The 27,690-nt window shown below is 34.6% G+C and overlaps 1 protein-coding gene across 5 annotated transcripts in view; it reads left to right on the top strand.

The window, feature by feature from the left end:
• Positions 1–27,690, top strand: part of SEMA3C (semaphorin 3C) — a 171,182-nt gene that overhangs the window by 135,545 nt on the left and 7,947 nt on the right. For 3 of the 5 annotated variants that reach the window (XM_057730790.1, XM_057730791.1, XM_057730792.1), the window contains exons 13-16: positions 11,062–11,150; positions 14,094–14,135; positions 17,930–18,087; positions 26,955–27,022. In XM_057730790.1, the coding sequence (XP_057586773.1) occupies positions 11,062–11,150; positions 14,094–14,135; positions 17,930–18,087; positions 26,955–27,022 (357 nt within the window). Of the gene's footprint in view, positions 1–11,061; positions 11,151–14,093; positions 14,136–17,929; positions 18,088–25,682; positions 25,715–26,954; positions 27,023–27,690 lie in introns of all 5 variants that reach the window. The other 2 variants (XM_057730794.1, XM_057730793.1) reach the window with 1 other exon arrangement.

Below are 27,690 nucleotides of genomic sequence, written 5' to 3'. Positions count from 1 at the left end.
AAAAACGATTATAAGCCCATATCAAAATATAGTGTAACCTCCTACTTATATAGAGGGATTTTACTATAAATACTATTTTTTTTTTGCTCTGTAAGATATCACAAATAGCTCTGCTTGGCATATTTGAGGGAGAGGAGAGGGATATTTTATTTTACTGTCCCTTAAGATTCTCAGAAATATTATTATTTACATTTTGTTACAGATTTATTTGTTCACAGAACTGAAAAACACAATTGTAGAGTGGTTTTATATGTGGTTTGACCAGAGCCCAAGCTTCTTTCTTTGGAGGTTTTGGCTCTGTCTCCCTTACAGGGAGCAGGGGTCAGCTTTGTTCTTATGTCAACTTTTCTCATGTTTGCAAATGGCTACAGAAGTTCCAAAACATATCTGCAAACCAAGCAGCCCTAATGGAAAGAGGTCATATCTGGTTCTCTTTATCCTTCTTTTAAACCTGTGTTTCTATTTTGTACTATTTCCATTCAGACCAAAAGACATCCTTTAGCATTTCTTCAAATGTAGAGGGTCTTCAGGCAACAAAATTTCCCAGCTTTTATCTAAAAAATGATTGATTTCATTTTAATTTTTGTAAAGAATATTTTCACTGGATATAAAATTATGGGTTAACGCTTTCTTTTTTCTTTCAGTATTTAAAAAAAAAGGTCATTCCATTATCCTCTGGCTCTATTGTTTGTAATAAAAAGTCAGCAATAATTACATTCCTTGTTCTCATGACATAATGTCCTTTTTCTCTGGCTGCTTTCAAAGTTTTCTTTCTGTAAGTTTTGTTTTCAGCAATTTAAATATAGTATGCCTGTGTATGGCTCTTTTTGTATCTATTTACCTAGGGCCTCACAGAATTCCTAGATCTACAACGTACTATTTTTCATTAAATTTGGGAAATTTTCAGCCATTATTTCTTCATACAGTTTTTTCTTCCACAGTCTCTTCTCTTCTCTTTTCAGAACCCTAATTACACATATATTAGACCATTCAATAATGTCAGGCATGCCCAAAAGATGCTGTTTATTTTCTTCAACTTTTTTCTCTATGTCTTGCAACTGGATAATTTCTATTGATCTGGCTTCAAATTCACTGACTTTCTTCTTTCAACCCCAATCTGCTATTAAGTGTATGAAATTGATGTTTTATCTTAGTTATTGTAGTTTAGTTCTAAAATATCCATTTGACTTTTTATAGTTTTTGTTTCTTTGCTAAGTTTTTCTTATCTGTTCATTCATTAAGACCATACCTTCTTTCCATTCCTAATTTCCTTTGAACATAGTTATGATAGCTATAATAGCTGCTTTAAAGTTGTTGCTTGCTAATTTCAACATCTTGGATAATTTTAATTTCTTTTACTTCTTGAAGACTAACCACTCATGCATTCATTCCTTCTCTCTCCCTCTCTCTTTCTCTCTCTCTCTCTCTCTCTCTCTCCACGTAGAACAATTTTTGTTGTTTTCGATACTGGACATCATAGTAATACCTTGGCTTTAGGTTCAAGTAGTCAGTTGTTGACTGATCACCTTGAATTTGTTTAAACTTGCTTTACTCTCTTAAAATCTTGTGCTCAAGGTAAGTCACTCTAATTTAGCAGTACTCAAACTCCAGACCCTATCCCTTGTATGTCTTGTCAGATCTTGGCTACAAGTTGTGATAGGGCAGAGCTAAAGTAGGTCTTAACCCTAGAATGTGGCACTTACTCTTATAGGATCAGCCTTTTTGTGTCAGCTGGGTGCCAGAAGTTTTAACAGGGTGTTAATGCGATCTGTCTACTCTAATAGAGCCAGAACTCCAATTTAAACCAATTGCTCTTCTCCAGAGCTGCTGCACCCATAATATTGTACTCTCAATAGGAACTGCACTCTGTTAAGCCTTGGAGGTGTCATCCTGCAAATATATAGCCCAGGAATCATCCATAGACCCACAGGGGATTTCCACATGGCCTTCTAGAGCCCATTTTCTGGACAGCTCCCTCTCTCTGATATCGTGTGCCACAGAATTAATTTGCTTCTGCTGCCCTAAATTCTCATACCTGCCTTCTCAGCCCAGTGGGACTATTCTGCACTACTTGGATACCTGCTCTCTGTACCTCTGTTGAGAAATTGTTTCCAGGCAGAAAGTGGGGTAATCATGAGGACTTCCTTGTGAATTTTTTCTTCTTTTAGTCTGGTACTGTCTGTTATCCATTACCTGGAAAGAATTGCGTCATATCCAGTTTTATAGTTGTTTTTTGCAAGGATATTCTAGTATCAGTTACTGCATCGTGACCAACTACCATATTGCCCTCCAGAAAGAATTTTCAGAATGAATTTCTACCAAAAGTGTATGAAAATACCTATTTCTTTATATCCATACCAGCTCTAAGTTTAACATTATTCTACTGTTTGGAGATTAAATGGGTATTTTTGTAATTATATATATATATTCACACATACATACACACACTTTTTAAATATATATAGTTTTTTCATATATGTACTCTTTTACATACAAATCATACATACAGACTTTGATGTTTAAAATATCTGAAACTTTTTATTGTAAGTTTGCTTGGGGACTCTCCCAGAGTATTTTAGTACATTCCAAATAAGTCATTAATTTCATATATTTATAGAAGATATGTTATTTTGCTGAACTTAGGCAGAAAAAAATTAAAAATCAATAGATATTTTTAAATGAATTTAGTAGCTTCTTCTTTGACAAATACAGACAACTACCAAGAAATGAAATAGGTTAGAAAGAATTACATTGTTCATCTTCTGTGGTTTTCAAATGTTTGAGCAGATATATATTTATGTTGTAAAGCTTATTTAAAATTAGCCCTTTTAAAAATTATAAATCTGTGATCTGACATGGAAATCAACATCTAAATTTTTTGGAAACTCCCTACTTTTTTGAGTGAGGTAGACTGAACACCCCATTTTGAGAAACTATTTGTATACTAGAACATAGTATCTAAAAGAGCATGGGGGCTTCCTAGGTGGTGCAGTGGTTAAGAATCCGCCTGCCAATGCAGGGGACATGGGTTCAATCCCTGCTCCAGGAAGATCCCACATGCCACGGAGCAGCTAAGCCCATGCGCCACAACTATTGAGCCTGCACTTTAGAGCCCATGAGCCACAACTATTGAGCCCATGTGCTGCAACTACTGAAGCCCACACACCTAGAGCCCGTGCTCTGCAATAAGAGAAGCCACGGCAATGAGGAGCCCGCGCACCACAACGAAGAGTAGCCCCCGCTCACTGCAACTAAAAAAAGAAAGCCCACTCACAGCAGAAAAGACCCAACACAGCCAATAAAAATAAATAAGTAAATAAATTTTAAAAAGAAGAGCATGGGTGGTAGATGCTTGGGAGTCAAATGAAATTAATGGTATCAGCAAATAAACTTGAAAGTCACTAAATACTATAGTTTCATCACAATGCAGGAAAGTATTTTAACAATACTGAAAGGTTCTGCAGTAAAGAACAAAGAAACCTATTTAACTTAGGTTAATCTAGAACTATCCAAAGTTATTCAGCCCTACAAACTTTTTAACATTATCACACTCTGGGACAGGCTGAACAGAAAGCATTTGTTGATACTGTCTTTCCAAGGACCTCCCTTCCAATAGAGATACTTAAGATGCCTTGATGACCACCTGGGGCTCTAACTGCCCAAGGGCTGAAGCTGTAGGTGTCAACATCACAGCAATTAAATTACCTATTGAGTGTGAAAAGCTCTACTAAGTGTGAGAAATTGTGCTAAATGACCTAGTTTAAAAAGATATATATCCTTTTGGGCCTCCCTGGTGGTGCAGTGGTTGAGAATCCGCCTGCCAATGCAGAGGACACGGGTTCGATCCCTACTCCGGGAAGATCCCACATGCCGCGGAGCAACTAATCCCATGCGCCACAACTATTGAGCCTGCGCTTTAGAGCCTGTGAGCCACAACTATTGAGCCCATGTGCAGCAACTACTGAAGCCCATGCACCTAGAACCCGTGCTCCACAACAAGAGAAGCCATGGCAATGAGGAGCCCACGCACCACAACGAAGAGTAGCCCCTGCTCACTGCAACTAAGGAAAGCACGTGCACAGCAACAAAGACCCAACACAGCCAATAAAATAAATTAATTAATTAAAAAAAAAGATATATATCCTTTTAAAGGTATATATATATATAGATATATCTATATCTAGGGGGGCATGCATGAATAGAATTGCCACCTCTTAAAGTATATTCAGTAAACTATTAATAAGGATTTTATAAACTTATGATTCAGTTTTATTCTCAAATGTTAAAAAGTACTATTAAAAGACCGTAGGGGCAGTTTGATAACCTAACAGGAAAAAGAAATCTATTATGAATATATGTTTTAACTAACATGAACTAAAGCAGCCAATTGGTAAGATCTAATTATAGAAACTAACAATGTAAGGTGTCTAGTCATTCTTCCCTATATTATCTGTAAAGCTTCCATTTGCCAAACAGAACTTATACAATTCTTTATTTAACTTTAAAATTACATTTCTTAATTTTAATAAACAAATTGGTGCAGAAAACTATAATAAAAGAAGTATTGTTACTTAACAAATATAGTGATTTTATCTTTGACAGTACTAATTTTAGTTAATAAATACTAGAACTGATTTTACTGCAGTAATTTACCTCTGAAGTCATGCATAGGGCTGCTTAGGTTGACATTTAGGGACACTATAGTGAAGACTGAGAAAAGGGAGAGAAGAGTTAAGTGTGTGATTTTGGAATTTGTATGTTTATCTTTACTAAATTGAATGAGGTCCCTCCTTAGCTGATACAAATTGCTAGAATACAATTCTAGGTACAACACCTAGAATCTGATTGGCTATGTAATTTGCAGGACCTGATACAAAATGAAAACTGAGGGATCCTTGTTTAAAATTATGAAGAATTTCAAGGAGGTGACAACAGAGCATTAAACTAAGTATGAACCCTTCTGACCACAGAAATATGTGTGACTGAACAAGTCTAACACCCGTGAAGCCAAGCCTGACTGGAATATTTTTACAAAATAACAATCAGGGGTAGGGGACTGACTATAAAATCTGATTAAGGAGGCAGTGTTCTCCCAAATCCCCAGGCAACCAGAAGCCCAGTGGCCAGCAGACAGTTTGGCAGAGCAATTTCTAGGGAAACCTCTAAAGACTACTTTAGATGAGACTCAGTAGATAGATATACATAGGACTGTTCGAATACCCTGCCGGTAATGTAATGAGTTATGTTTGATCACTTGTTTATACTGTGCTATAAATGCAAGCTGTTCTCTTATCTGGAGACAGTGATAAGGTTTAAGGATAACATTGCTATGAGCTCTTGTATTAGAAAGAAAAAAAACCTAGATGGCATAAAATATATAATACAGGAAAGAAGTTTGTCTGGGGAATTTTCTTTAAAGATTCAATGAAATAGAAGAAGATTAAGAGCACTAATATGGGTTGGTGAGTCTGCTATGGTGTCTTTGTATATAAATTTATACATTATGCAAATCACTTGTGTGTCTTACTCGATTCATGTCACAATGCTTTAATGTGTTCAAGGCATGCCTATTATGTACATCTTATGAATAAGAAAATTGGGGTTCAGGAAATAATGTCAATATTCAGTGGTCGAGCTACAAATAAAAATAATGTGTACTTACTGAGGGTATACCATGTACTAGACATCATACTAAGCAATCTCCTTGCATTATTCATTTAGATTCATTAGTCAGAGCTCTTTCAACTGAGAATGGCCATACACTTTAAACTAGTTAAAAAATAATAATTTTGTGTGTGTTTTCAACTGGGAAATGCAGGAGGCAGCCTCAGATATAACCGAATTTGTGCTAAAGTGATGTTTTCAGGAATTTATCTTACCATTTTCCAGCTCTGCCCTCCTCTTTATTGTTTATTCTCAAATGGAGTCTGTGCATGTGGTAGCAGGGATGAGCTCAGCACCTCCAGATTTATGTCTTTAACAGTCCTGATCTCAGAAAGAAAGAGGCTCCCACCTATCTAATTCCCAAGGAGGGCTAGGCCTTGACTTGTTTCTATGCCCACTCCTGCATGAATCATAGGGGCAAAGAGATGTTCTAATTGCACAGGCCTAAGTCATGGCATCTCCCTGGGGCTGAAAGAAAGATACTCCATTCCTTAATCATGTAGACTGAGAATGAGAGAGGTGTTGTTTGCAAAAGATATCTCAGGGTTCTATTACCAAGAAAGGAGAAGTGATTCTAGGCAGACCTTAGTAACAGATATTCATTACAAAAGTTATAATTATTATTTACATTTTCACACAAGCAAACTGAGGCTTAAGGAGAAAAGGAAAATACTTTGCTTCACTGTAACTATATTGTAGGCAAGGTGCTCTTCCTGAGGAAATGTAAGCTATATCCCAATTCTGCAGAGCAACAGAAAAAAAAGAATTTATGCTGTGTATATTCAAGGAATGCTATTCTCTCTACCCCAAGAAGAAAGACATTTGATAACTATGTTATCATCTTAAAGCTAAATGGTTCAGAGATGGCTTTATGTAGACATAAGTAATTGGGAATTTTATGGACATTCTGGAATGCATATTTTTCAATGACTAACATTTAGTGGGAACACACTATTCCAAAAACCATTTTAAAAAAACTGTAAATTCTAGACTGAACTCTTGAGTGCCACCCCAATTTATCTTTGCATTCATACTGGTTATAGTGCCTGACATCCTGAAGGTACTCAGTAATTTCTTGTTGAGCCAATGAGTAAAAATGGGTGAAAGACAACCCAAGGCCATTTATTTACCTAGAAGTGAATGATTCAGCCCAGGGATACCTCAGAAGTATTTTCTATATGTGGAACTGAGGTTTTGTGAGTATGTTTTGAAAAGAAACCAAAGGTGTCTACCACGACTTCATTTTGAGAGAAATTATCCCATTAACATGGGCCAGTTTAGAGAGCAGCCATGGGCGATTTCATATATATTGGCTCTTTGCCAGTGCCACAACTGATTGAAATGACATTAGCGCTTGACAACTGAGCTGTCCACCAAGCAGCGGTTTACAGTATGCCTTCATCATGACTAAATTGGACCAAACTAAATCTGTGTCTTGCGAATCTGAACTGGAGAATTGTGGGAGTTAGGCAAGTTTGTAAGAGGAGCAGAAATATAAAGACATCTAGAGTAGAGCCTTGTAAATGTATACACTAGAGTTGGGATCTCTGCTTCTGAGGCTCCAAGTACTAGAGAATCTGACCAATCACCTTAAGTGGTTGATCAACTAGGAGAACTACCGCTGTATCTTTTAAATAGTCCTTTCTCAGCAAGGTTTGCATCCTGATAAAACAACTGCATAGTCATGTATAATTCTGAGCACCACAGTTTAAATAGGATAATCCCAAATTACAAGGTGTTCAGAGAAAGGCAGGTAAAAAGATCTGATTTTGAGTTTGAATAAGAAAAACTTGAACTGAGTGCTCATGCTTAGACCAGAAAAACAGAGTGTGGAGGATATAAAGATGTACTTGGAGAGATGTGAAGAAGAAATTGAGTACTGTATATTCTTGGCAGCTGTAGAAGAAAGGCCAATGAACACAGTAAACAGGGAGGTAGAGCTATTTACATTCAACTAAAGAAGAAAATTTCCAGCCTTTTGCTGACTTGTGAAAAACTGATCTTGGATGATAAAATTGTAGTGATAAGATATTGTAGATGAGATTTCATTGGCTAATTAGAGGTTCTTCACTTTAAAGAAAGTATCATTGTCCAGTTTTATAGAAGCTTTCTTTTTTAGAAAACTAGGCTAATTGTAAGAGGTGGACTTACCATGAACTTTCGAGTTCCTCATTTGTAATTGTTTGGGAAAAATCTAAATAACTCTATTTTTTGTTTATGTATTATTTTACTTAAAGAAGTCCCTCCCCCCAAATTATAAAATTCAAGGTCTCATAAAGTTGGAATTAACAATTGTTGATAGTGATGATTCTCAAAAGGATTTAAAGCTATTCCAGGGGCTTCCTGGGTGGTGCAGTGGCTGGGGGTCCGCCTGCCAATGCAGGGGACTCGGGTTTGTTCCCTGCTCTGGGAGGATCCCACGTGCCACGGAGCAACTAAGCCTGTGTGCCAAAAAAAAAAAAAAAAATCCTATAAAAAAAAGCTGTTTCATTCATATTTGAATCCACAAATTTGAATGACTTCTAATTTATGTATAAAATGCTTTAATATGTAGAGTGAGAACAAATATATTCATTTGTGACACACTGATGAAAACTGAACCAGTGTAATGAAGAACTCTGCAGATATGCTACCTCATAAAGTACCAATTCAAGTCTAAATGTGGAAAAGCAAAGGAATTAAAATGCATATTTACTTTCTTGAAATAATATATTTTTATCATAGATCCAGGCACATAGTAAGCATCCAATAAATATTTGTGTCTCTATCGGGATCTTGCATATCTCTGATTTTATTTAAACTTGATTTTGAGGTAGAAACATTACCAGTATTTAAATTTACTTATATTTTTGTAAGGATTTCAGATAAGTTGACGTTTTACTAGGTAGAAAAATATATTTTTACCTTTTAATAGACTTTAAAGGGAAATCTACTCGTCATTACCAGCAAAACAAAAAGGTGACTAAAATAGGGAAGCAAACAAATAAAAGTGGTGTTCTATCTTTCATTGCAAATAACTCAAAAGCAGGTTTTGCATTGTCTTTTTATTAGCCCATTTTTATAGCTGCTCTTTGTGTAACATTTTATAAATGGCATGAATAAAATATGTTTGTTGTAGGTTTTTTCAGAAGAAATGATTTATATAAAGTAATGTTCTCATAGTTAAAAAACATTAGGTAAAAAAGTAGCAGGTTCTCTCATTTGAGAATACTTAATAAAATTATTTTCAAAGCTGATAGTTTTATCTGTGGGAACTCTTGTAATCAAGATTCCCTTTCATGCAGCTTTATTTGGGACCATGGTCATGCATTGTTTCTGCTCAGTCTCTACTCAAGAAGTGGTCCTTGCTGTCATGTAGAATGACAGTGATTCTTGCAGACTTCAGTAGGGAACGGTGAAACACTGTTGTGACAAGAAAAAAAAAAAGAGTGTGATCTTTATGATAACATGACCTAAAACAAGGATAGTTTACACCCTCGTCTTTCACCCACTACCCACACACACACACACACACACACAATACCACACAAATCCTGCCCTAGCTGTTATAATTTCAAGGCTTTAATTTTAGGATTTTTGGTATATTCTATTCCCATAGAAGTTTACACTGTTCTTTGTGATGAATACTTAATAGAAAATAGGGATTGTGATGTTTCTGCACGTATCCCCAAATGTTTTTTCACTTCCAGCTTATACCTGCATTAATTATCTTCCAAGAAAATAGTACAGATTGGTACAGAGCTAATTCCAAGGCAGCTGATCAGTGAAACAGAAAACTTCCAAGTATCTTAATTATACCTAGAGCCTGAAAATCTTAAGGATTTTTATTTATTTTTGAGTATGGCTTAAGAAGAGAATTTTAAATTACAGAGTGTAGTTTGAAACTTCAAAGATCAGGCGCTTAAACTTTGTATCCTCACAAGACTCAAGGATTGTTCTGGCAAAAACTCGGTCTTATTTTTCTGTGTAAAGATTTTTATTATTATTTAGCAGGTTTTAATTTTTTAGAGGGTAAAATTTTAGAGTTTATTTTTTATTGAGTTATTAGCTTCCAGTTAGGTTCATAAAATAGGAACTATATACAGTAAATAGGATCTTTTACGTTAGAGTAATGCTTGTCTGTGTAGGCACAGCTTGAGATGTGAGATGTGAGATTTGTGGTACTGGTATTAATCACTAAATGATTCCTAGTCGTAAAGTCTTGTACGGCTCAATTCAAGTTACCTCTTCTTACTGATATTTCTCAACAGAATTAAAAGATGTTTTAGTATCTGTTAGTGATAATGCACCTGTCCAAATTATAAATTCACAGTTACATGCTCATAACTTTAACAGAGTGATGACTTGATATTCATGAAACAGTTCATTACTTATTTTGGTGAGGAAGTATAGTTTTACTTTCTCAAATCACTCATGAATTTGCTTTAACCCCACATTGCTAAATTTCAACTAGTCTCTTTTAAACCTAAAATTTAAGTGGTTGGTAGAGTGACATAATTATGTTCAGAAAATGCTTGAAAATGCTTATGTTACATATGAAACTATCTTAATTAAAAATCTTGACATAAATAACATTTTCTGTATATATTGCATTTATTTGGGCATCTCTCTTTTTGGCAAACTCTGATTGAGACATACAAGTACATTTTTTATTTGCTTAAGTTTATTCAACCCATCTAATTTCAGTATTTTCCATATATTTAAAAAATATCCAAACAAACATTCCCAGCTGATAAAGATAGTTGTGAAGATCATAGAATTATTCTATGAATATGTGTCTGCATCTGAAATAAAGCCACAGCTATGTTTCTGTTTTGCAAATTATTTTGAATTGTGAATGAGACATTTTATTATGTCTAAACTGTCTCACAGCTGCAGATCAAATGTCAATTTCTAGTATTAGTGATATATAATACAATTATTATAAAAATTCATTCATAGTCATTTTTTTCTCAGACAAGCAAATCATTATGTGTCAATGTTCACAAATATATGGGAGTGTCACTTTATAATGTTGGTTAGGAGGGGTAATATTCTTAAGGGCCAGACTTAAAGTTATGTTTCACTATTTCAAGAGTACATGCTTGGTTCAGAAACAGAACTTTTGACTTCATAAGACATTTGGACATTCTTTCCTGCTCTTATAATTATGACTATACCAAATATATGCAAAATATAAGATATTCCTATTAGTTCCTTTTGAAGTTTACATAATCTCAATTTAAACACGAGATTTATAATGAAATCAGAATATTGCAAATGGTAATAGCTCAATGTATACAATCTCTTTTTTGATGAGTAAGTAATTACATAAACAATATTCTAAGTTCTAAGCCAGTAGTCTTATGTCTAAATATCATGGTTTCCTACATCTCACTGTTTCTTTTTCTGATTTAGATCGGGGTACTGTGCAGAAGGTGGTGGTTCTTCCTACTAACAGCTCTGCAAGCGGTGAGCTCATTCTGGAGGAGTTGGAAGTCTTTAAGGTTTGAACATCTATTCTATTAGCCTCTGCACAAGCATGATAAGTGTAATTCTTTAATTTTACAACCACTTGGAGAGGAAAAAAATTTTATAAGAGATCAAATAGATGAATGTTATACATTTTGAGGGTAGGAAACACCAGAAAAAATGAGAAATATAGAACAAATATTTTTCTGAAGTAATTTTTTACATTTTAAGTTATCTTAACATAAAACAATTAGTTTTTTAGCTGTCATCACAACTTGAAGAATTTTGGGCATCATTATTTTTAAAAAATGAGTTCTTGTGGTCAAGGTCTAGAAGATTTGCCATGAAAGAGCTTTTAACATTTGCTTCACAAGCCACTGAGACCCAAATGCCTCCACATTATTGATTGTTAGATAAACTTTCTCATATTTTTTTAGCCAGGAACTTCAAGCAAAACTGCTTTGTTTTCTCTTGTTTTATTGCTTTCATTTCAAATGTCACTCTAGTTAAATAAAACAAATGTCCCTTAAAACTTCATGTTCTGTCTGAAATTGAGACTGCACTGTGTTATTCTCTTTGTCCTTGGATTTGGGATAAAAGAAAAAAGAAAAAGAAAACGCAACAAAAAAAGACACATAGAGGAAAACTCAGTCCTATAAGATGTAACCAGCTGAGGGCAGAGTGCCTATCCTTTGTGTGTCTGTGAGCCTAGAGAGCAGGAACATGGTGTCCTGCAGACCCTTCTCGCCTTAAGGTATAGGTCATTGTAGTTCAAGTGGTCCCTCTTATCTGCATTTGGAAAGATGGGTAAAGCACAGCCAGAGAATTTCAAAGAAACTTTGGTATGGAGTCAATCCTGCTGCAAACTTCTATTTCTAACTAAACCAATTAAGAAACAATGGCCACAGACCCCCAAAGACCAGAGTCAGCCTATACTAAAGTAAAAATAGCACTTCATAGCCTCTGGGAGCAGACTATTGCTAGTCCAGTGAGTTGCCTTATTTAGTTGAGTGGACTCAGAATGTATTAACTTAATATACATTCCCTTAGTCACCAAAAATATTGGATTTATAAGCACATAAGTAATCAAGATACAATGATGTTAGATTATGCTAAAACATTTTAAATATGAAGAAATATTTAAAAAATCAAATACAGAATCTGAGGAATTCTGGCAATTTCCCAATATGTTATTAAAGTTACAGTTTTTAATGCTACACTAACTTTGGCATAAGTTTTTTTCTGATTAGTGCATTAAAATTGTGCCCATAAAATATTAACTGTGCACTCAAGTGCCTTTTCTATGCCTTGCTTTGTAAAGAATGGTTGTTTCACTGAATTAACCAAAATTGCATTTTACATACAATATATGTATATATTTTCTCATTCAATTCAATAGGGACAACTTGGATAGCCAAAATAATATAAAGTACCTTATTCAGTCGTTTTCTTGAAGTTGGCAAAAAGGCCGTATTGCAGAACTTCATTTTTAAATCTGAAATATCTTTTTTTGATAATCAGGAAACATTAATTAAGTTTGACACAAACCCAAACATATATTCTATAGAAAGGTCCTAAAAATGTGAGTTATTCTGATCATGTGCTAACTCCTTATGGTCTGTTATATGAGTTATGCTGGTGTTACAGCATAAAGAATAAACTCTCAGTGGAAAAACAGAGTCAGTGAAAATGCAGTTGGGGGGATATCAACCCAAGAGAGACTAAAGACGTTTGCGCTTTCTTCCGGATGCGTGTGCCAGTGAATGATATGGCTAAACGGAGAGACACAGTTGCCACAGTTACTGTCTTCAGCGTGGTGTCTGTGTCACATTTTTTGAGGTGAGGTAAAAATAATTGGGTGTGTGTGATATACCGTGATGGGCACTTGAGGAAATAACACATTTAAATTGAAAAAAATTCCTTAGCTAAGTGTCACGCTGATATACTGCAGAAAACTCAATGTATCTTTTAAAAACCAGATGCTTTGTTTTTAAAGAGTGCAGAACTGTGATATCTTTTTTAATCCTCTGCTCTGAATATTTCCTGAAAATGTGTCCAACTTCTCTAAACTTAACTTGAATTGGAGGTACAATTATCAGTAGTTGCCTAGGTGGATAAAAATTGCAAAACTTGTCTGGTATGTGTGTGTATTTCCAAATTAATGTCTTGATTTGTTGCCATTGAGTACTTAGAAATACCACCATTTTCTCTTTTGAATGTTTGTAGGAAAATACAACTCCAGAAAGTGAAATAATTATGGGTACAGTAGATTTTGAAAGCATATTGCCATTTGAATTATTCAAATAAAACTGTACACAGCTTTGTCAGGTTATCGAGTCTAATTTTTCATCTTTAAAAGGAACTAATAATGTTTAAGAAGTAAAGTTAAGAATAGAGGAACTTTCAAAAAGGATGAGTATTTCAGATAACTTTTATGTTCTTTTACTAATTCACATTTATCAAAACAGGACCTTCCCTAACAATATTTCTTTGTTTTCAACAAAGAGAATTAATAAGTACGGTTCAGGCAAATACTTCTTTCCATAGCATCATTTGGCAGGTGAACAATATTGTCTCATGCAAAGTACGTAAGATGGGGTACCATTCCACAGCTGCCCCCACCCAAGTACCCAGATCCAGTCCTAAGTTATTCACTCTATTCAGTAGTCCAAGATACTTTTTCATTCTCTCAAATTTCTCAAATTTTCATTTTTTTCTAGTGATTATATTGATAGATGTGTTATAATTGCCACTTTTTTTTTAGTTTAGGCATAGATTTGTATAAGAAATCTGTCCTTATTCCAAACAGCGGAACTGTACTTGATAGACGGTTATTGCTAAACTTTGAAAATATATGTGCATACGGAGAGAAATAATGATTTCTTGAACTTTAACAGAAAAGAGAAAAGTTTTTGAATGTAAAATCCTTTTTAAGGATTATTTGAGCATCTAACATAATGTTATTCTAATTTTTTTAGAATCATGCTCCTATAACAACAATGAAAATTTCATCCAAAAAGGTAAAAACAACCCCATTTTTATTTTCTTTGTATGTAAAAATTTTACTATTGTGGGAGAATGTGTTTTACAATTTCTGAAATTTTAATTTTGGTATTAGCAAAATAATTAATACTGTTCATAGTATACCACACATTTACTTTTGATATGAAATTTACTAGCTTTTGTGGAAGACAAAATAGGTTTACTTTTGTACAGAAGTTCATCAGAGTAGAATATACACACGCGCGCACACACACACACACAAAGGTGAGTTAAAAATTATCCACACTCTGGCTGTAGAATTTATTTTAATTCACCTTTGGAAAAGACAGATACATCATTTGTCGACATAATCTCCTTGCTTTTCAATACACTTTGTCCATCTGTCAACAAGCTTTCGTATTCCCTCATTAAAAAATGTTTTAGGCTGAGCTGCGAGCCACGAATGCTCTGCTGTCTTCACATCTTCACGTGGACAGGCATCCAGCTCCTTCTTGATGGCTACCGCTTGTGTGATCTTTCTGGAACTTCTCTATCCATTCATACACACTTCTTCGTGACCAAACACTTTCTTCATACTGCGCACAAAGTCTTCAATATGTAACGGCACTAGGTACACCCTCAGACCACAAAGAAACGAATAACTGCACACTGCCCTTCTTTTGTGCAAATCACAAGTGGGGCATCCACTGTTGCTCACACCACAGTCACAAGTGAACTGATGTGACATGTTCACACCTGCACAGCGGTGACTGAGGACACAATAGCCTTGAAGGGAAAGCGCTGATAAGACAGTGTGGCCAACAGAAGTTTTAATATAACCAGAGTGTGGATAATTTTTGACTCACTCTTACGTGTGTGTGTGTGTGTGTGTGTGTGTGTAGCAATATATTCCAACATTTTGTATATCCTCTATTCCCAAATATTACAGTGTGTGAAGCCAACCAAAATAAAAATAATCTTTCTGAAGGAAGAATTTAGCATAATGTTTGAGCTACTGTAATATCACAAACATTCTCAGGGACTTGGAATGAGTAATCAATCCTCTTCTGAGTTCCTGTTACTGTCACGTGTTTGAAATGTACGATGCATTCTTTTATGCTTATTTCTAAGGAATCTGAATGTCTCAAATCTAAGCCATATCAGGGTTCAGGATTTTGAGAATAAATGTTTTACTATGATTTTCAGAAATGTTTGATCTTCTAATTTGTGCCTGCACATGCAAATACACAATGATCATGGAAAGGAAAAGCCCAATTCCAATCTCTATATGTGTAAAACATGCACCTCTCCAGACCCCAAAGGTACTATCTCTAAAACAAAAGTTCAAAGGGGCAGAGCAGTATAGTCAAAAATGGGGTAGGCTTCTCAATTGTACTGACATGTGTTTGAACCCCAACCTGACCTTAAATTATAAATAAATTATTTAACCACACTGACCTGTTTCTGTCTCTTCAAGGTAATGCTTGTCTCACAAATAAGTTAACTTATATAAATAGCTTAAAATAAAGTGGGTCTTTGGTAACTGCTGGTGGTAAGAGCCTAAGACTTATTTTTCTTGGAATATGGAATAAAAGTTTTATGTGTTAACATAACTGATTATATAACTTTAGTGATCTTCACCATATTTGGTCTGTTACAGATAAAGAAAGAAGTATTCCACAGTCAGTCTTGTACTCTTTTCACTTGACTAAATTTTATGAAGAAAAATAAATAGGGTACAGGGGAGCTAGAGATCTCACCTGTAAAAATGTTTGTATGGTGCATAACAAACATTTTCCCAAGTAACAAAAAGCCATTCGTCATTTTCCCCAGTGTCCTAGGGAGCTGATCCCAAGTCAGCATTGTCTTTGAAGTCAGCAGGGAATCCCTTTGTTACAGTACTTTAATGGAAAGAGAATGTATCAGAGCAAAATTCAAAATGGACACAAAGCCATTTGTGTGACATACTGGTCCGGTCTACAATTATAGGTTTCAGCTCGTAATTCAGCTGGTGAACTTGTAATATACAGTCCATTCCATTAAACTGCAGTATACAGCACACACATAACACAGGAAAAACTGAGTATTAAATTTGTTGCAATATCTTATATTGTAGACAATTTAAAATGTTTAATTAAATCAGTTAGATTCAAGGCAAGGTTTGATTTGGGAGAATTCATTTGCACAACTACATATTGCATTATTTTTTCAGCATGAAAGAACTACAAATTACCAATGGAATTTTACATATACTTATATTCCACAAGTTTAGTACCTTCTCTAATGCTCAAATTAAAAATTTTATTGTCATTTTATGTTCCTTTATTCTCTAATTTATCTTTGCATTCCATATAGCAGAAAATAGTTAGATTAATTAAAAATATAACTTTAGAAAGAAATTACCTGTATCCTTTCCTCAAATAAACGTTTCCTTAAAATATTTTAATGAAGCTGATGCATTCCCTATATTATTTATTAATGTACTCAATTTATTTCAAGTATTTCTAGAAATGATTGTCAAAACATGCTGTTGTTTTCTTATAGCTTGAATGTCTCAAATGGGGATCAGTAATTTTCAGCCTATTTTCTGAAAAATTCATTGATTCAAATGAAATATTTTATATTAGATGTAATAGACTGAGATGTGATTACTCAAATGATTAATTGGAATTGAAAATGTATTAAATGCTAGCTTGTTCATTGGTAGTTTACTACTACTATTACTTAATATTCATTGAGTGCTTAAGTGCCAGAAACAATTCTAAGCATTTTATATGAAGTTAGCCCTTATATTTAGTTCTTACATAAAATCTATGGAGTAAGTGCTATATTGTCCCAATCTTACCAAAAATGAAGCTGAGAGTCAGAAAAGTTACCCAGCAAATTTGTAGTAGCTGGGATCTGAATCTCAGAGATATGCCTCTAGAACCTAGTAGACCAATGGTGCCCTCACTGATTTAATTTTAAATCTATCTCTCTCTCACACACACACACACGCACGTGTGTGTGTGTGTGTGTGTGTGTGTGAGAGAGAGCTCAGAAATTCTGTTAACTTGAATTACATATTATCAGTCCTTTGTAAAATAAGGACTGTGAATTAGAAACTTATCCCTTCAATTCCCAAGAACCACCTTATGCACAGGTGAAAGAGTTGGAGCACTATCATAATAAGCTCTTGACACCATACAACTGGAGAATGAAATCTTTATTTATGATTTAGGCTGCTGAAGATCTCTGGATCAAATAGGAAGTTTAAAACATGTCTAAATATAAATACTTACATTCTTCTAAATAATTTTAAAATTACTCTAATGAGTAATAAGTCACTTTCAAAGGCATGTGAAATTTTTTTTTAAATTTTATCTAATACTTACTGTTTTTTCTAAACTTAAAATCGCCCTTTATTTTAGACTTGACTTTTTCAAATTTACAAGGTGATGGATTGCCAGACTTGAAGAGTAAAAAAAGCTGCCTTGTGCTTTGCCAAGAGACAGCATTCAAAGAAGAAAGAAAACATCATAATTTAAATCTGTAATACATTAGCTCAAATCTGAGAGAACAATGAATCCCAATGTCTAAAACACATTACCATTCTACATGGTGCTCTGAGCTTTTTTTTTGTTTTAAACAGGAAAGTGGTAATGTTATAGGCATATTAACGTAGGAAAATTCTATTTATTTTGGCTTTGTACCCTTCTGTACTTTGCTTCTCGTTTTTAGTCTATTTCAAAATGAATCCAAGGGTTTGTGGGCATATATTATAATGTGTTCCTGCTGAAAGTCCTCTTTTAACTTCCACATCTGAAATAAATCATCATCATTCTTCTAATAGCAACAGTTGTATGTGAGCTCCAACGAAGGACTTTCCCAAGTGTCTCTGCATCGCTGCCACATCTATGGTACAGCCTGTGCTGACTGCTGCCTGGCAAGGGACCCCTACTGCGCCTGGGATGGCCATTCTTGCTCTAGGTTCTACCCAACTGGGAAGCGGTGAGTACTAAATATTCAGCTGAAAATCAAAATTGATATCATCAGACAGTTAAGCAATGGTCCACATTACTAGAATCAGTTCTATTGCAGTACTCTGTAAAAATGACACTAAAAGTAGTAGCTAAGTTTAGCACCATATGTAGTCTTTGAATAAAGAAAATGGCCATTCATGGAAAACAAATTTATGATTACAAAAGGAGACAGAGGGGTTGGGGTGGGGGAGGAGATAAATTAGGAGTTTGGGATTAACATATTAAAAAAAAAAAAAACAGAAAAAAAGAAAATGGCCTTGCTTTATAACTTGAAATTCTTACAGATATATTAGAATGCAGTACTCTGAAAAAATTCCGTTCTCCTTTTAAAGCTCCTCTGCAGTACAGTGCCCCACCTGCAACCCCTCAAGTATTTCAAGCAGCATTGAACTTTCACATTACCTAATTTGTATCTTTTTTGTTTTATATGCTTCAGATATCCTTAAATCTAACTTTCCTAGGGTTTCCCTGTTCCACTTATTTCCCCTGTAATCAATTGCTTGTCCTAGTTCAGGCAACAGGAGCATTGCTCCAGAATGGCGACCCTGAACACTTTCAAAACCTTCATGACCATGCTTTACCCCATAGAGTGGCGAGTGCATGATTGCTGGTTAGGTTAAGAGACTAAGGCAGTCTGAGGCACAGTGCCTTTTATCCAAGAGAAGACAGGCAGGAAACACTGACCCAATTTGCACCAAGTTGGAAGGAAACACCACTAGTGAAATTATAAAGCAAAGAATATGCAGAATTTAGGGTCAGCCAAGGTCACAGCTATTTTTTTAGTCAGAGTTTGAAATGAGTCATGATAGGTGACAGGGCCAAAACCTATAAAACGTAGGGTCATCAGGAGAGAGCAAATAGGACCAGAGTTGAGCACCAGTGATCTTTCAAGTAAAATCACCAGGGTGATGCTGTTTTGTAGCTCCTTTATTCTTAGTTATAGATATAGGCCTTGACGGATTAAAACAATGCTAGCGCTTCTGCATATCAAGATTATTCTTGATTTATCATTTCAATAAATTTATTACTTCAGTAAATTTGTATCATGAGACAGTTATTTGCCAGGCAGCATTCTAGAGCTAGGCATATAACATGAAAAATAACAACAACAAAAAGACAAAAATCCCTGCCTTGAAGGATAATAAGTTCTAGAGGGGGAATACAGACAATTAACAAAGAAAGAAAGAAACCCTCTAGGATATCTAATAATGATAAGGCCTAAATGGACTTTTAAAAGGGCAGGGAAGGGAGATAAAGGATGTGGAAGCAAGGAATTGCAATGTTAAATGGGTGGTCAGGGGAGGCCTTACTGAAGGTATATTTGAACAAATGTGACAAGGAGTGACACCATGGCATTATTTGAGAGAATAGCATTTCATAGAGAGGGACCAGAAACCCTTAAATCTGGAGTGTGCCAGGACTGTCCAAAAAACAACACCAAGACTAATGGGGCTATACTGGAATGAGGGGAAAAAAAAGAAAGAAATGGGGTCAGGCTTCCTAGGTGGCTCAGTGGTTGAGAATCCGCCTACCAATGCAGGGGACATGGGTTCGATCCCTGCTCCGGGAAGATCCCACATGCCGCGGAGCAACTAAGCCAGTGCGCCACAACTATTGAGCCTGCGCTTTAGAGCCCGTGAGCCACAACTATTGAGCCCATGTGCTGCAACTACTGAAGCCCACGCGCCTAGGGCCCGTGCACCGCAACAAGAGAAGTCACGGCAATGAGGAGCCTGCGCACCACAACGAAGAGTATCCCCCACTCACCACAACTAAAGAAAGCCCGCACACTGCAAAAAAAGAAGAAGACCCAACACAGCCAATAAAATAAATTTATAAAAAAAAAAAGAAAGAAAGAAAGAAATGGGGTCAGCAAACTGAGGAGGCACTGCAAGCATCATTTTCTGTATTGATCTGCAGTGATGATGACATGTTTTAGAGTCAGAGTGCTTTCTGCCTGGGGATGGAGGGAAGGTCGATTCCCTGCTTGTAGGTACATTCCTACACCATTCATCAGGGAGAATTTGACATTAAAAAGACTGTTTCATATCAGACACACTCAGTAGCTGTGTAACTTTGGCAAATTAACTCTGGGTCTCAATTGTCTAATTTTTGTATTAGAGTAATAAGTGACTTTTCAGCTTGGTATGAGAAATCAGTGAAAAAGTGTCTATAAAGTGAAAAACACATTTCCCAACTCATAGTAAGCATAGACTAAATATTTGATTTTTTTGGTGCTATTAATATTGTGTTCATGACAGTGCCTGACGTAATAAATGCTAAATAATTAGTATCTATTACTATTATTATGATAATAATTAAACAATATAATTGAGAAAAAAAAGAAAGAAATGGGATCAGAATGCCAGATGACATAGGACTTAGTAAATCATTGAAGGGCTTTTATTTAGAGTTGAATGGAAAGCTGCTGGCAGTTTTTGAGCACAGGAGTGATATTATTTAAATTTTGGTTTCAAAAGATCATCTGGTTGGGTTTGACTGGGATCAAAGTCCTGGGATAGGAAGAGGATGCGGGGAAAGGAAATAGAAGCTGCGAGATGGTTAGGCAACTAACTAATGATCCAAGTGAGATATAATGGTGGCTTCCAAAGGGATGATATAGGTGGAGGTGGCCAAAAGTAATCTGATTCTGGATAGGGCTCACAGAGTCTGCTGACATATTACATGCAGGGATGATAGAGAAATAGAGGACTCAAAAATGAGCCAAGTTTTCGGAACTGAGCACTGGAAATATGTCCATGGTCATTTCCTGAGAAAGAGAAGACAGTGGGAGGAGCAGGTTTGCGGGGAGAAACATGATGTTAAGTTAATGCTGCCTATAAGATATTCAAGTGGAGATGTTGTGCAGGCAGTTAGAAATATGAATCTGGAGTAGGGGAACATGGCCTGGATAATTTCAGTCTTCTGTATTAAAGGCATGAGGTATGAAGAGAACTCCCACCCTTTAAACCAGGTGTCTTTAGTATCTGTGTTCAAAGACCCATGTTCCTCCATGTTATTTTAAGATTTAGTCAGGCGGTCTATGGCCTCTTTTCATTTCTGCATAGAATTTCTGAACCTCATTATCCTGAGATCTTCTGTCTGCAATGGGCTGGAGTTCTGAAACTGAACTCAAAGTGAGAGGGAAGCAAATTCCAAATAATCTCAAATAAAAAATGATTTTTGTGGCCACTTGTATTTTCGACCATATTTGTGTTGTACTCACAATTATGATATTTGTAAATTATTACCATAACTGTTGGTAAAGCAATAATTTTTTCTTGGTAAGCAGCTCTAAAAATTGACATCTCTAACACCTGGAAAAGAATCTTCAATCTATTAAACAGATTTAGTGCTGAAGGAAACTGAACACGACACTTTGTAAGAAAGAAAGTGATGTGGGGACCACAAAGTAAATCATAGTCCTATACATATATCAGCCTCTTCTATGACATAAAGAAGTTGGAAATAAGTACTCCTTCCCTGCAAAACTTTCAGACATTGGCTTTAGCCAACAAGCATTTCTATTTAACAAACAAGAACTATATCTCAATTAAAATTCCATGCTATATATAGACTATCATTGTATATTTGAGATTTTTTTTACATGATATAAGTTTCTGCTGAAATATGAGTTGACTCATTTGTTCTCATATTCTCCCACCTATTACACCAGTTATAGGTGTAATCTATAACAGTTATCTCTTCTAAGATGTGTACTTAAACATAGATTACACATTGTCATCCTAATGCAACAAATTGTGATTTTAATCATATACTTGTAATAAACAAAGAACTGAAACTTTCTTGCAATTCTTTAATGTTACAGTATCATACTGTTATTAAATCTTGTATCACAGGTTTTCTGCTAGACCTAATAAATGAATTCAGTAAAGTTGCAGGATACAAAATTAATATACAAAATCTGTTGTGTTTCTATACACTAATAACAAACTAGCAGAAAGAGAAATTAAGAAAACAATCTATTTACAGTTACATCAAAAAGAATTAAATATGTAGGAATAAATTTAACCAAGGAAGTGAAAGACCTCTACTTTGAAAACTATAAGACATTGATGAAAAAAAACTGAAGAAGACACAAATAAATGGGAAGATACTCTATACTTATGGATTACAATAATTAATACTGTGAAAATGTCCATACTACCAAAAACAATCTACAAATTCACGGTAATCCTTATCAAAATCCCAATGACATTTTTCACACAATCCCAAAATTTGTATGGAACCATAAGAGACCCTAAATATCCAAAGCAATCTTGAGAAAGAAGATAAACGCTGGTTGAATCACGTTCCCTGACTTCAGACTATAGTATAAAACTATAGTAATCAGAACAGTATGTCATTGGCTTAAAAACAGGCATATAGATCAATGGAAGAGACTAGAGAGCCCAGAAATAAACTCAGGCATAGAAGGTCAATTAATTTACAACAAAGGAACCAAAATAATACAATGTGGAATGGACAGTCTCTTCAATATATGGTATTGAGAAAACTGGACAGCCACATGCAAAAGAATGAAACTAGACTACTATCATACACCACACCCAAATATTTACTCAAAATGAATTGAAGACTTGAACATAAGGTGTGAAACCACAGAACACCTGAAAGAAAATGTAGCTAGTAAGCTCCTTGATATGTCTTGGTGATTAGTTTTTGGATCTGACTCTAAAAGCAAAAGCAATGAAAGCAAAAATAAACAAGTGGGACTACATCAAACTAAAAAGCTCTGCACAGTAAAGGAAACCATCAACAAAATGAAAAGGGGACCTTCTGAATGGGAGAAAATATTTGTAAAACATATGTCCTGTAAGGGGTTATTACCCAAAATGTATAGAGAATTCATACAACTCAATAGCAAAAATACAAATAATTTGATTAAAAATGGTCAGAAGATCTGAATAGATATTTTCCAAGGAGACATACAGATAATCAAGAGGCACGTGAAAGAATGCTCTGCATCACTAATCATTAGAGAAATGCAAATCAAAACCACACCTGTTAGAATGGCTATTATCAAAAATTCAAAAAATAACGAGTGTTATCAAAGATGTGGGAAAAAGGGAACCCTTGTGCACTATTGATATGAATGTAAATTGATGCACACACTATGGAAAACAGTATATAGGTTCCTCAAAAAATTAAAAATAAACTACCATGCAACCCAGATATTTCTCTCCTGGGTACTTATCCAAAGGAAACAAAAACACTAATTCAGAAAGATACATGCTCCCACATGCTTATTGCAGCATTATTTTCAATAGCAAACAAATGAAAACAACCCATGTGTCCATCAGTGGATGAGTGGATAAAGAAGATATGGTGTGTGTGTATATACATATATATACACAATGGAATACTGTTCAGCCATGAAAAATGATGCTATCTTGCCATTTGTGACAACACGGCTGGATCTTGAGGACATTATGCTAAGTAAAATAAGTCAGGCAGAGAAAGACAAATATTGTATGATCTCACTTACATATGAAATGTTAAAAACAACAACAACAAAAGCAAGCTCATAGATACAGAGAACAGATTTGTGGTTGCCAGAGGTAGGGGTGGTGGTGGGAGAAATGGACTAAAGGGGGTCAAAGGGCACAGACTTCCAGTTATAAAATAATTAAGTCATGGGTATGTAAGTAAAGAAAGCATGGTAACTGATTAATAATACTGTACTACATATTTGGAAGTTGCTAGGAGACTAAATCTTAAAAATCCTCATCACAAGAAAAAAAAAACTTGGTAATTGATTACATAAGGTGACAGATGTTAACCTTATGTCAGTGGAGATCATTTTGCAATATATACAAATATGAAACTGTACACCTGAACCTAATATAAAGTTATGTGTCAATTATACCTCAATTCTTTTAAGTACAAACAGGAAAAATAAAACATGTATCATGGGCTGGAAAAGAAACTAATGATTTAAAGGGCTATCTTGATACCTCTAGCATTGTCTTAATTCTATCACAGAGAGCCAAAAAATACTATACATATACATAAAAATGTATTTCCATTCTGCTAGGTGTGAAGTGATATCTCATTGTGGTTTTGATGTGTGTGTGTGTACATATACACACATATATAAGGTATTCTTTGGCCTACCCTTACCCATCTTTGGCTAGCATACTGGGAGTTTCATTAAAACTATCTATACTATTTAAATTCTCCAAATTATTCCCAAACTTTTTTAAGCATACAGTTATAGTGAATGCAAAACTACTGCATGAATTATTTCCTAAATTCCCATATGTAGTATTTATTTTCTTTAGATTAAATAGTAATAATGAAAATGATCATTTGGGGTATTTTTCAAGTTCTTTAATAATGTTAACTTACCTGGTTTTATTTCAATTGCATTATCTAATTGGAACACAAGGATCACGTAGAGGACTTCATAGGAATGAATAACAAAAACATGTCCTTTGTATGGAAACAAAGAAGTGCAGTTATACTTGGAAATCAATGGAGGCTATATTTTGACATAATAAAATTGTTAAGTATCATTGGCTCAGTAGTTTCTCTTTTTTAAAAGGTGTTTTTGCATACCAAACATCATAAGCATCTTTCCTCTTCACCCTCAAGTACCTTAAATATTTGTACATTTGTATCAAATATTCCAATTTAATCTCAAATGTTATTTATTCTGGATTCAGACATATAGTTGGAAACTTTAAGACAAGATAATCAGTTTACCCTTCAAGTAAATGTCTGTTTTTTACACAAGAAGAAAATGATTCCATTGTTTATCCAAAAGAATAGACTGTAATGGAGGAAACATTGGCAACTTGAGCCAAAGCCCCAGTCCTACATGCAATATAATATGACTCTGTCTCCCATCAGGCTTTCACAATGCTATGCAAATGCCTTACAGGGAATCTGCACATATAGAAAGCTCAGAGGGCTGCCTTGTTGTTCTCATCATTTAAGCCAAGCCATAACGATGTTTTTCTGTATTTGAATGCCTGGAAGCTATGTGATACTGCAAATTCAGATTGCCCAGCTTGAAGATTCGTGTACTTGATCACAGGACAATAAATTTAACCATTTGTGAGTAATATTGCTTGTCTAGATGGCCTAAAAGGACCACTTCGGCCATAGAACTGTCCCATGGTTCTCGTATAATATGCACTCACAAGTTGGCTGGTAGTAAATAATGCTGTGACTTCAAAATATAGCGAATACAGTGCAATAAAAAGCTGACATAGGATCTATTCTAAAGTACAGTATTAATCGTAATTCCTGAGACAAGGGTGACTTCCACTACTTTGTGTGTGTGATTGTAAAGAAATATACAATTGAATAAGGATCATGTGGCTTTCTGGGAAAAAGAATACCTAAATAACACAAAATTTATACCCATATTTTCATAAATAGATGTATATAGTCCATTGATTAAACACAACTATTTGCCATACCTTTAAAATGATTTTTTTTTATTGTCATTGACTTTGAGGTTAGTTTTGCTTTGCAGATTTTATAATCCCAATGTGGTTTTAATACTTCCCTTCTTCTTACTATTTTATCATTAAGGGTAAAGATATTAAGGGAGACAACTAACCCAAGTAAGTGATATGCTCATCCATATATACATTGCAGCACTGATAACAAACAATCAATCTACCCCTGTACTGCCAATATTTAAAGAGCATTCCCTTCCTTCTCACTAATAGCAATGTTCATGTCCACAATTCATTGCTAAGAGAATTTCAGTTGCTCTATTTTGATTTGTTGCACTATGTAATACAACTGAAAGACAAGAAATTAAATGGTTTGCAGAAGTTTTAAACTTCTATTTAAATAATGACCAACTTACAAAGGATGTAAAACTAAATTTTTGACATGCTTAAGTTGGTGATATGCAACAACTAAATGCAATGAGTGAACCTTGATTGCATCCTGAATAAACTTTAAAAAATTCATAAGGGATATTTGGGGGACAAGTAGTGAAATTTTAATATAAAATGTGTATAATATATTATTAAATAAATATTGATATCTTTAGAATAATAATATTGTTGATATGTAAGGAAATTACTTATTCCTAGAAGATACATACGTTTAAGGGTGTAAAATTATCATGTCTGCAACTTATTTTCTAAAGATTTTCATATATGTACATACACAGTATATATATGACATATACTTGCATATGAGAGAAAAAATAAATACGGCAAAACACAATAATTTATGAGTCTAGGTATACCATCATTCATTGTATTCATATATCCACTTTTCTGTAGTCTTGAACATTTTCAGAATTAAAACATGAAGGAAAATGCTTACTGTAGTAAATGAAAAATTTTGCTTAACTTCATATTAAATATCCATGTTCTCTGTATCTCTTGTTCTGGAAGCTTTTTAATGTATCTGGAAATGGTTTGAAAATACTGACTTTTGTAAGAGAAATATATTTATTTAAGAAAAATTTATAAGGGGGAAGATGCTATTGAGTTTATACTTTGGAGATTATCGTCTTAGAAGATTTTCTGTGACTGTTCCTAAAATAAAAATTTACACTATTAATTTGTAATCTAGCATTTACCCAGGAATTATGCATAATAGGAGGTTCATGTGTCACAAGTGGTAGATGGGGAGAGTATGAATTAATTTAGATTGAAAACAAGGTTAAGTACCCACAGTATATTTGAAGCATTGAACAAAAATTGCAGATAATCAGACTGCTTTTCTTTATGAAAGCTTAGGCAATCAAAAAATTGCAAAGTTTAAAATGAAGTCTTTTAAACGCTGTATAATTGGCAATGTTAATTCTAAGTCATTCGTATACATTTCTGCGCTTTATAGGAGGAGCCGAAGACAAGATGTGAGACATGGAAATCCATTGACTCAATGCAGAGGATTTAACCTAAAAGGTAATTAAAAGTGGTCAAACTTGGTAAAGAGCAGCGTATAGTATTTCAGTAAGGGAAACCTCGTGATAGATTAAAGTATGTCATTTTAAAGAAAGATTCACTATAAAAATTAGTGGTATTTGTATATGGTAATTAAAAGTTAAATGTTATTTTTATGTATACTAAGAATTTTGTAAAACAAAAGTCCAGGAACACAGATACCTTGGGTATGTTAGTAGGTAAGTCTTTCACAAAGATAGTAGTTATAGATTTTCCTAGACATTATTTTCTTTCTGAAGAAAAAAAATACTATTTTTTGTTTACCACTGAAGAATAAATAACATCTTGTTTGTTTGTTTTATACTGTGATAAATTACATAACAAAATTTACTATTTTAACCATTTTAAAGTGTACAGTTCTGTGGCATTAAGTACATTCAGAGTGTTGTACAACCAACACCACAACTTTGTCATCATCCCAAAATTAAACTCCATACCCATTGCACACTAACTCCCTATTCCCCCTCCTCCAGTGTCTGGCAACCTCTGTTCCAATTTCTGTCCCTATGAATCTGAATACTCTAGGTATCTCATGTAAGTGGAATCATACCATATCTGTCCCTTTGTAACTGGCTTATTTCACTTAGCCTAATGTCTCCTTCTGGGTTTGTCCATGTTGTAACATGTGT

This window comes from Hippopotamus amphibius, chromosome 4, assembly GCF_030028045.1.
Source record: "Hippopotamus amphibius kiboko isolate mHipAmp2 chromosome 4, mHipAmp2.hap2, whole genome shotgun sequence".
Taxonomy (NCBI): Eukaryota; Metazoa; Chordata; class Mammalia; order Artiodactyla; family Hippopotamidae; genus Hippopotamus; species Hippopotamus amphibius.
This window is presented reverse-complemented; position numbering and strand designations above follow the sequence as displayed.